The following is a 12,188-nucleotide window of genomic DNA, read 5'->3' on the forward strand; positions in this document are numbered from 1 at the left end:
ACTCAATGAACAGTTCATCAGCTCATTTACTGTTTACAGGAAAAAATAATGCAAAAAAAAAAAAAAAAAAAAAACATGTCAAACGTGAGAGGTAGAATGTTTAAGCAACCCATTGCTATAAATGCTAATGCACTGTAAGTGCCAGGGAATACGATATCTTTTGTGCTATATTGGATTAATATCAGGAAAATTAATTGATGAGTAATAACAAGAGGTAGTTTATGTGTTCATGTGCATTCATTAGCATTGTCATTACTTCATATGCACGCAAATACACGAATGATTAATTATGAGTTAGTTATAAATCACTCGGGCGGATGATTAGCTTAAATAGCAGAATCCAGCACCATCACGTAAAGAGGTCTTATCCAAGATTGAAATGCATGTCTATTCTACAGTTGGATCATTGGTTATTTAGTGCACCTAAGCTTTAAATATGCATTTTGAAATGCACAGAATAAAATACACAAAAATAAAAAAAAACAACAATGAAGACAAATAAACAATAATTAGAAGTTTTTAAAACAAAGTAATTTAATATCGTTGAATTTAATCTTTGTTATAACTTGTCTGTACAGAAGTTATTGATAAAAAATGGGAAAAATTGCACTTATTTCATTAAAAATATTATTAAAACATCTGTTCAATTTGAGAGAATCTTAGATACACGGTTCTAAATTTGTGCACAAATTGTTCCAAATGCAAATAATTTAAGATAAAACAGTTTGCTGCTATAGTTAAAGTATTTTTGTCATTAAAACTTACATAGACCCGCCCTTTTGTAAAGTAAAAACTTTACGGCAAAGTCAAAGTGCTTATTGATTTTCTTTACTGTTAATTTCAATGTTACAAGTCAGTTTGAGCGTAATGCGAAAAATACGCTTCAATTATATGCATTAAAACACTGCGACGATTCAGTTTTAGAATCCTGTTCTACATTGAGAAACGTGAACGTAATTATTAAAAAAAAAAAAAAAAAAATCCGTTGTAATTATTTACCAGTGTTAAAAGAGAGCGCGTCCCATCTTTTGCATGAGCCGGACATTATCTTTTCCTCTCTCCTGTAAAGTAGCGATTATGTGACTTGCGTTGTTTTGGCTGTAAGTTACAGGATTTAGAACCGCATTAGAAAACTTTCGAAGTACACGAAAAATGCGAGAGAAAAAAGTTAACTCTGATTTAAAAACATTAAAACTTTTAGCGAAGTTTAGATTCTTGCAAAACAGTACTAGATTGGGAATGACTGTAAAAATAATAAGAATCATTATTTGTTGAAAGATTCTGAGCGTCCTGTATTATCGATTCTTCGTTTGCAGACAAACTCGGCAACAAAAATTCATCCTTCTGAAACGATAAATTATTACTGTTTATATTTATTTATTTTGCACTAGTCGAACTATACGCGAATGCCACTAAAATCTCAAACTTAAAATATTCAGAAGTGAAATGTGATTTTTTGATGTATGATGCTTGGTATGGCACCTAAAGTTCGCTGCAAAGTATTTCTTTTTTCCATTTATGGTAAAAAAATCACTCTGACAAAAAGTGAATGCATAAATATAATAAATATATTAAGCAACTTTTATCTACAATTAGCGTGGTCATTGGGTCAGGTATTGTGTTTCCCAAAGCAAAAAATGGGAATAATTTGGAACCAATTTACTGCCATCGGAATTGTGGCAACAAAAATAAAATTTGAAGCATAACAAGTGGGAGACCTTAAGCTACTTTTTGAAGCACAATTTAAATGACACAAGCATTTACGTTGTACGTGATAGTGGCATACCTTTTTATTGTGGTTTCCGTAAATATGTGCCTCATTAAAGGAGTGCCCATAATTACACCAATTTAGATTTTAACAGTGAGGAAAAACTACACTCAAGCGACGTAACTTATATCTTTTGTGATGGCAAGTTTTCCAAGACACTCTGGGAGAGGTGTGGACACACTTCGATTGTGCCCATTGAGTAAAGATAAAACGATAGTGAGTATTTTCATTCGTGAATGAAATTCCCCAAGTCAAGTGATAGATTTAAATGCGAAGTTTTGGTAGAAATCAGATTTCTTTCGCTACTCTCACGCAAAATGTATCAAGCATTCGTCGTTGGGGCACGTGACTTGGGCCTTTGCCTCAACTTTTGCAAAGCTAATGATTGGACTTACTCCTCCCATTTACTAATTTGTTCTCTAAAATTGTTACAAGGCTGAAATAGTACTCTAGTGCATGGCATGGAAAATGTAAGAAATCTTCCCTGGTGATATATGTCTAGAGCGATAATGCTTTGGAAAACAAAAGTAGCTTTTTAAATTATTGGAAAATCCAAAAAAGTTACACATATTTTGCCCTAAATATTTCGTTCAGCTAGTAACACGAATGGATAAACATACAATAAAATACTTTTATTTGTATGATATTTTTAACTGATTAAGTTTGAGTAAATTTTTGCATTTTGTTTTAATCGGTAAAGATTTAAAGAATGAATTTCCGGGAATAAACATTTGTTTTTAATTTTTCTTATCTTTTCCGTATTTTTTTTCCAGCTGTTTAGCTCTTCCACGCAAAAAGTAGCTCATTTGCTTGTTTCAAATTTTTGTTTGTTATTTTTTATTGAAAGCAGTTAATGCAAAAGCAAATACGGCAATGCCATTGCGGACGATTTATCACATTTTTTTTTCAAAACACGACAAGCCTTGAAAATAATGGACATTTATTTTCAGCATCAATTTTATTTAACAACGACTCATATATCAGTTTCCTTACACATAAAAAAAAAACCTTTGAGTTTCCCTTTTTGCGAGTTCAACAGCTTAAAAAGTTTTTTTTTTCATTGTCCTCTAATTATCACTTGAAATAACATTACTTTTCTGTCTCGTTACGTTATGGCTTTAATAATATGAAAAAAATGTTGCACTGAAAATTACAAAGAGAAAACAAATGAATTGTGAGGAAAAAAATCTTTGTAAGAAAAAAAATCAATGCGTTTGTCACTAACAAAAAATATTGCCACATGATCATTGATTTTTCAAAGCTAATTAAGCATTCAGTACAAAAAAAAGGAAACATATTATTTTTCATTTTCATTTTTTACTGTATATATATATATATATATATATATATATATATATATGAAAAAGTAAAATAAATCTTGTTCTTCCGTTTAATTACTCTAATTGGAAGTAATGAATCATAAGTAGCTCATTTACAACAAAAAATAAGAAGAGTATGATAAAGTTATGTTTTCAGTCTCTTCGTTCGTATTGTTTTTCAATTGCAAAAAAGATAATTCGGCTTAAAAATATTCTTTTTCAGTCTCAAACGAAATTCAAACATTGTGCATTGATGAATATTCTCTGGCCAGCTCGGAACACACTTAAGGACGGTTTCCACATTTGCATTTGTTGGTGCTCAATCAAAATTAAATCATTCGGAATAATTAAAATTTGTTTTTGATAAAACTCATTAAAATAGATGGTATTTAGCAGTACGTTACCGCCCTAAGCCAGGGTTGAAGCATATTGAGATATAATGTACCGACAATCCGTTTGAGCCTTTCAGAGACTGCAGTTTCGTCCTCGTTATGAAATCCTCCATCTGGACTTAGTTAAATTTAGTTATTTACCACGTAAAAGGGTACTACTTAAAAAAATTAAATTTAAACACATTTCGTAACTTTAAACTTTTAGAAAAGTGCGGAAAAGGTTTGTTTACACGGATGTCTCCAATTGCGGGATATCACAAAACATGCACAGGAAAACACCTGTTTACAGTTCCTAAATGAATTGCTTGCTTTATAAACAACTAATAGTGTTTTTTTTTTTTTTTTCGATTATCAGCGGAGTATGTAGAGGAATTTTTAGTGTTTTTTTAACAAACCGTATGTTTGCCACCTTGAGCTTTAAAAACTTAAACTGCGCAATCGCACACAGACAGCCCAATTCTCATTTTTACTTTATCATTCTTCCTTTTCTGAAGAAAAATAACCTGATTTCTTTATACAGGGTGTTTCGTTCAAACCTGCAAGACCTCTATTTTCACAACCGTAAGTCTTAAATGCATACTTCCGATTGCAAAAATACTCAAAATCAGATGTCGAGTTAAGATATTGAAAGTAATAATAATGAGTCAAAAAGTACAAAATTTAACTTTTTATACGGCCCGTTGGTCCCCTAACTTATAGTTAGAGAAATAATCTACACTGAAACATAATCTACTGTCCGACCATCACGAGACAAGACACCGCCGAAATATCTGCCCCTGTCTACTGCTATAGCAACGAGGCGCGTCTTATTTTTCTGAGGGAAGCTTAATGTTGGAAAAACCCGTACGAGTGCACAAAGGTGAGCAGACGAGTGTCGAAGAGGTGCCAAAAAGCCTTCCTGCTAATCCTTTCAGAAAATGAACGAAGTCCATTTCTATGGCAGTAGACGGACTCAGACTTGACTCAATTAGATATTCGAGTTTAAAGTTTTAAGGGACCATATAGAAGCTGAGATTAGAACATATCGCCTTTTTAGAAGAATGACAGGTTCTCCAAGTACACAGAAGAAGTACTTTATATTTTTATTGCTATTGAAAAAAATGTATACAAAAGATATTCCATGACACGCAAAGACGCACAACAGAACTGCTAACAGTTTGAGAAACCACTCTTTGCACATATATAAATTTAAATCCTTGTTAATTGCTCTTTCCTCACAAAAGGTGTTATTGACAACGAGTGAAAAGTGGTGCAAGTCACAAAACGTTGCGTTTAATATCTCAGTGAATATTGATCGTACTAATTTCAAACCTTTTGGGTTGGAATTATTTTTCAATGGAGATTATTTCCCTAAACATAAATTAGGGGACCTGGGGCCCGTATAGAAAGTTACATTTTGTATTTTTTGACGTATTTTTATTATTACTTCAAACTTTCAATATCTTAACTCTGCATCTGATTTTGAGCATTTTTGCAAGTGGATATATGCATCTAGGACTAACGGTTGTTGGTTAAAACGGAACATCCTCTATATTGCGTATTAAACTCTGTATTCTCCGCACCCCATAATTGGCACTTATTTGACCTGTTTTTCGCCCTTAACTATTAATTATGCCAATAATAATTAATCAAATAAATAATGAAAAAGCAAACACTGAACTTCAGAGCAGCATAAAAAAGTTTTATGAAGCTATAATTTTTAACTTATACGCGTGTTGTAACTTAATTGTTGCGTTCTGAAAAAAAAAAAAAAAAAAAAAAAAAAGACCTGTGAAACGAGAAAACACCTGCTACCACCACCCCAACATATAATACCACTGTTTTTAGTCACAACACAAATCATCAACTTTTACACAAAAACGAGATGATCCAAAACTCACGCAGTCCATCCTAAAATATTGCATTCTAAAATTGTTATTAATTTGAAATATCAATCATTGGACTAGTTGACAACATTTTGTTCTTCAGAATGGCATATTATTTTATTTTTTTACATCAAGGACACTTTCAGCACTTTTTAGTTACTAGAGAGATCTAGATTTTTTTTTTTTTTTTTTTTTTTTGCCACAATGAGTAGTTTTTATGGAATAAATATTGTATGGTAGATAAGCGAATTTTCGGTAAAAGCAACACTGCCGAAAAGGCTTTTATTTATTAAAATCCATATGTTCTGAATTTAACGTGGCGTGATAAATGACAAGTCTTCCTTTGTAAAGAATATATAATCAAATTTTTCAATGACATTTCCATCAATGAATGATTTGATTATCGACAATAACTTAATAATTCAATTTGACCAGAAACTTTTTATTCTTAAGTAACACAAACAATTTAAGCGTGAAGTTCTTGATGCTTCAGAGCTCTGTGAGTAGTCCTATATGACAAAACAGTCTGGGATGGCCAATTTCTGACCCTGGAGTTAAATTTAACATTTTACTATTAATAATATCCATGCCGTTAGCCCCGGGAGAACACGTGCCAATATTTTCTCTGTCTTTTAGCCTTATCAGTTTTCTAAAAGCGTGAAATTAATTGAAAAAGTGTTCTGCCTAGAGAAGGTAAAGCTCAGTATCTGCAGAAGTAAGTTTTAAAGATAAATGGGGAAAAAAACGCGTTTTCTAGTTCTATATATTATCAATAGGGAAATGTTGGATTTTGTACATTATTTTCAGCTTAAATCTCGTAAGCAAGCTTGCAACTAAAGTACAATAAATGACATAAAAGATAAATGACACAATTGTCTTTGATTGGGTGAGAAAACATTCAAAAGCTTCTTATTCAAGGTTTCAGTTTCAAATAAATGAGTTGAAAAAGTTTGCTCCATAATGAAATTCCTTTCATAATGGTAAAACCCTCATGGTGATCTAACCGCAAACAAAAACCTACCGAAAAGGTGTTAGTGCGCATGTAAAATTAAACCAAAAGTGGCTTGTCCCTTTAAACAGCATGGTGTTGCTAACCAGCTTATTAACTTGTATTTTAAATTAAAAGTTGTTTTGGAATCGAAATATTTTATTACAGGTAACATGGCTTTGTGATTATCCTCTGACATTCTCTGTAGATGTCTAATGCATGTATGTATATGAAAAAAAAATCCTACATCACATTAAGAAGCACCCTCATATTGAGTGACTTTACCGTGCTCCTGTAAACCCTATAGACATGTAGGCAGCGCATAGATCAAGTGCTCGTTCACTTGAACAAAGGACACTCTGTCACAAATGTGGCAGGAATTGGAACACCATTTATAAATTTGCCTCGTCACAGGAGAAATATAAATGTACAATATATGGTCAATTTGGATAAGTACTGTCAACTGGGAAATTTTCGCTTTTGCGGGTAATATGTCGGCAGAACAAATTAAAAGTCCATCTGTACTACTAGTTTGCGTTCGACGAACCTCACCGGTCGACCGGCGAGTAACCGGTTACTAACCGCAGCGTTCTTGAGAACTACCGGTTAACTGGTTCTTCCAATGTCGTTTTATGAGCCTCATCGGTTGATCTAAAGGTCGACCGATTCTAGCTGGTTGATTGGTTGATGGAACCACGTGACATTTTTTACCAATTATATGTATTTTTCATCTGCGTGCTATTCGTCTGCGTCATATCTGCGCAAGTAACCGGTGATCAACCGAAAGCGTTCGATGAAGCATTGGCTCGTGAACAACCGGTTAGTAACCGCTGACGTCATTGCTGTCACATGAATAACCTACCGGTCATGCTCGTCGAACTTAAGCCTAGAAATTACTAGATCCAACCAGTGCTGGCACCTATTAGGCGCTTGAGCGAACAAAATGGTATTCACTCTCCTGTGTTTAAATACAGTATATATATACAGACTATCTCTGTTCACTTGTTTGTCCAAAGTTACTTCAGTTAATTGTCAGTTTAATCGCGAATTAAAGTAATTAAAACTGTCAAATGTAGGCATTTTTCTAATTATTTATAATTTTTTTTTCTGCTAATGACGATGCATCAGACGATGTAATATTTACTGGCTTACCAAAAATTTTTGACGTGAATGATAATTCTGTTTAGATATTTTGCCTATCAGTTTTACAAAACCTTTCGACAAAGGCTTAAGTCAAATATTAAACGAATTCTGATAGTCGTATAAAATACAAGATTTCGTGGATTTAAATGTTACAAATAGTTCGCCTAGTCGTTTCCATTCTTCTTTTTTTTTTCTTTTTTTTTTTTTTTTTTTTGTATTACAGAAAAATGTTATTTTACCAAAGGGCAAAAATGATTTACGAGTAGTCCGGCGATTTTATATTTTTCACAGCGTATTGTTATTCAACTTGACTTGATCATCCCGGCCGGTTTAAAGCTGCCTCCCTGGCACTCCCCCAGCTCGGCTAACCAAAGGCATTTCTTTCTTGTATAGCCATCTAACGCCAGGTTAGTTTTGAACGCCCGCGCTTCTACTTGCCATCATGGGTCCACGTGAGAGCAGTTCTTGTAGGGTCTATTGCATGCATTCTGAGAACATGTTTTTTTTAAATAAATTATTCAACTTACTGCATTTTCAATTCCTTTTTTAAGCTGATTGTATCTGGTGTTATCCAAATGAGCAAGATCCACATTTTGATCGTAGAGCTTGAAACTGACAAGATATCTGGTTCTACCTATTGAAATAAGAAAGAAGGAAGAAGGTCAGTTTAAGCTCTAAAGTTTTATAATCAATATAATTGCTTTAATTAACTTATTTTGATTGCAAGTCATTGTTTAAAGAAACATTCCAACAAAAAAATACTAGACTAAAACGTAAAAAGTGCAAAAAACTAGACAAAAAAGTTTATGAAACAAGAAAGCATAAGATGCATGTACCATTGTTTCTTGTTGCCATGCCGAAAAGAATAATTTAATTCAGCTTGAAGCTTGCATATATTCATGTTATCAGTGACAGTTTAATGTGTCGTTTTATTGACTGTGATTGATTTCATGCTGTAACGAATGTTTCAACCTACTGACATTCTACAAATCCACCTCAATTTTTATTGAAAAATTACAATCATAAAAATTTGTGTTAAAGATTTAATATCACAAGCAATATGAATGTACTACGCTGGCAGTCTGATTTGAAAAAAAAAAAAAAATTAAAGGCCAGTATTGTATGTGTGTCTGTGGGAAACATTTTCACCACATATATTTTACCTATGTCATTTTGGCAGTATGGGGGATAACGCGTCAAAATTGGAAAAAAAAAACTATTACTTTTAGATTTCAGTGAAAACCAAGCAGTTGGCAAAGGTTTTTAATACGTGAATCACGTTTAGTTTTGTTTGATAGATGTGCCCTGGAATATGAGAAACGCAAAATATTTATCAGTTTTCACGACACGCTCTTAGTCTTATGGTATCGGCAAAACAGAAAAAACATAAGCTGGTGAGAAAAATGCTTCAAAAAAACATTGAAAATGCAACTAAAACCAAATAAGTAATCATACTGTTCGTCTATTTACTGAGATGCCCATTGTAAAGGCAAATAAGAACAGGTAATTTGCGTTTATTTTGCGCCGCTTGAATCATTTTTTTTTTTTTTAGAAAATAAATAAATTTTGGAAAATATATAGCGTTTAAACAACTCAAAATACCATAACTAGACTGCGCAAGCATTTGAAAAAATAATAATACTTTCAATATAGCTGCAATGTACTTTACCCCTGCAGTCAAAATGGGTCACTCATTTTATTTTTTCACACACCAAAAAGTTGTCAAGGAGTGTTTTTAAACTTTTGAAAAGGAAAAAAAAAGCAATATGTCTAAGTATATGTCTTAGAAATGAAACTCAAAGATGTTTAATAGAGGTTTGGCAAACAATTTTACTAGAATCTGACAGTATGTTGGATTAACTTTTCCAGAAAGCTAGTGCAAGCTTCAATGACTGCAGTACTCTAGTAAAATATTTTTAGTGTACCAAAAAAAAAAAGTAACATTCATAGATCAATTGTAAAAACATACATATTTTACATAAGTTATATTCCGCAAAATTGTCTCTGCTATGAAACTAAACTTGTTGTCGTGCATATTTTTCAGCTATAGAAAAGCGTTGGAAGTGCACTTTAGAAATAGAAGTAGTTTACTTGAAAGTAAATTAAAGACGCAGTCTTCTGTTAATATTTTTTCGGAAATTCCAAATACATAATTCATATATTGCATATTATATCAAACAAAGAACGAAAATAGCCATAATATCCTTCTTTGCAGTGATAAAACACACTTTTGCTTTAATATAACTATGTCCATTCCTGAATAGCAGTTTTGCCTGTTGCTGAAAATCCAAGCTTTTTCTTAACAACCAAAGCAAGTGACCTATTATAGGGACATATCTTGCTTAACGGTTTTTTTTTCATTCGCTTTGCTTAACGTATTTTATGTGACATCAATTTAGAAGAAATATAAAGCAGACTCCTATGCTAGTTTCTAAATGAAATCTTATATAAAAATGTTTAGAACTGTTGTTTTCAAAAGCATAGATTGCTATTTTGTAGTAAAAGGTGCTACATTACTTCTAAATCCGAAAATAAAGGTGCATCGAAGAAGAAATTACGCTTCATTACATTACAAAAAATTTGGGACAAAACATTAAGGACAATTTGTAAATGTAATGGCTACCAGTTTTTTAAGATTTTAAAATCATTTAAAATTTTATTAATTCCAAATTTTTACGTTTATTTCTTCAACTAGGGGGCTCTGCCCCCTGCTTGTTAACGGTCACCAACCCCCGAAGATTGCTTCACAATCTTACTTGATTCATAAAGATTTAAATCACGAATTAGAAAGAAACAAATTAAAAACGCATTATGAGCTCCCTTTGGAAGAAAAAGCACCCCTTCCCCGGGTTTCATAAAAAATTGTACCAACTTGCAGAGCCGTAAGGGCTAAGGAGCTCCTGAGCATTGGAAAACTGCAGTCTTGTACACTTGAATAGTCACTTTCATTCGTGGTCTCTAGTAATATATTTTACTCTTTAGGTCCATGCTTAAGCGAAAGCCTTAATGTTTGTGAATAAGAAAGAAGAAACATGCGAATCGAAAAGACGTAACTATGGCAACGCCAAATAAAACATTAATAATTTGAATGGATGTAAGATTATTCGAACTTGATTTTTAACGGCTCGTAACTTTTTTTTTTCTTTGGAGATAGAATATTTAATTTTCGATCATTGGTCGAGTTAGATCTGGAGTTCAAAAATCAGCGCTTTCCAGTGATGTCAAAAGGAAAACTGTGGTACAGTTCCTTCGCTTTCTACTGATAGATTAATAAGAAAAGTAGTGACTAAATTTTAGATAAGCCTAAAACTGTTCGAGCTAAAAGACGCGAATAACTCCCGCCGTATTTAAGTTAGATCATTGAAATAAATTGCGTAGAACGCCTAAAATTTTACACTTTCCAACAATATATAATATTTATATGTGCAAGTAGTATTTTTTCACCCCTTTAATAGGCAATTTATGAGAATTTTAAGGTTAAACAATTAATTACAAAAAAAAAAAAAAAAATGCGAATTTTTAAAATAAAAACCCCAGGTTCACACCCCCGGGTCTTTAAGTAATTTTGTACAAAATTTCAAGGCTGTAGGTGGTATGGGGTCTCCTGGACGCAGGTTCGTCACAAACTTCCTTCCAGAATTTTTTAGAAACCCTACTTTTATTTTCTTTAAAGAGATAATGCAATCCTCCTTTCAATGTCTATTAAAATTTGAAATAATGTTTCACATTAAATTGACAAATAGCCAAAAAGTATATCATATATTTTATTGTTTCTTATAATTGTTTCATTCATAAAGTAAAATGTACTGTTTAATATGTTTGAAAAATGAACAATGAAGATTTATAAGCTTAATATAATTACAAGAAATATCTCCAAGAGTTAAATAAAACGGAAAGAAAGAAGTAACAAAGATGCTTGCGCATTTAAAATGTGATACGATAGTTCACAAAGGAACTATAGTTATTTGATATAAAACTTTCTAAATACATCTTTAAATATTAACAGCATAGTTCTTCAGTTCTTCAGTTCCAAACTTATTTCTATAAAAGTAACAATTACTCTAATTGAAGATACTCAGCATTGTAACGAGAGTTTAAGAAAGACAACATTAATCACGCTGTTTAAAATATTTCTTGTTCATTTGAAGCAACTTCACATTTCAATTATGGATATTATAATCTTTACTTTTGTATTCCCAATGCATTAAGTCATTTGTTTGTCATGAAATGGGAAGCGATCTAATGACTTTTGTCTAAAATGAGCGCGAAATGTTTGTTTAATAGCTCGTAATGTAACTTCCCTCATCAATAATGCATTCTTTTCAGGCTTTTATGTACAATTTGTAAATGCATTGTTATGAATAATGCTCACATAATAAGCTATCTAGAAGTCTTTTGTTCAATGCGTTTACTTTTGATGTGCTCAAAGAATGTGCATTTTTTCGTTGTAACTGTCCAGTAAGCTGGCAAATAACTCGTGAAAAATTTAATGAACTTGTTCTCAGAAGTTAGAAACACAATATTTACTTATTGTTTTCAATTTTGTTGCTAATTTAAGTCTCGGATAAAGAAAATCTATCTGAAAAAAATACACAAGTAATATACAAGTAGTGTATACAACAATTGAATCAATGCATTGCCTCTTTGGTAATAAGTACATTTTCTTAAATGGTAAGTTCTAATACTGCTCGCAAGTTTTTAGAAAAAAAAAAC

General features: G+C 32.1%; 1 protein-coding gene across 1 annotated transcript in view; it reads right to left on the reverse strand.

Annotated features, from left to right (window-relative positions):
• Positions 1-12,188, reverse strand: part of LOC129223105 (uncharacterized) — a 188,650-nt gene that overhangs the window by 134,685 nt on the left and 41,777 nt on the right. The window contains 1 exon segment of the mRNA XM_054857672.1: positions 8,003-8,109. Within this exon segment, the coding sequence (XP_054713647.1) occupies positions 8,003-8,109 (107 nt within the window).

The sequence above is a fragment of the Uloborus diversus genome, chromosome 5 (genome assembly GCF_026930045.1).
Source record: "Uloborus diversus isolate 005 chromosome 5, Udiv.v.3.1, whole genome shotgun sequence".
Taxonomy (NCBI): Eukaryota; Metazoa; Arthropoda; class Arachnida; order Araneae; family Uloboridae; genus Uloborus; species Uloborus diversus.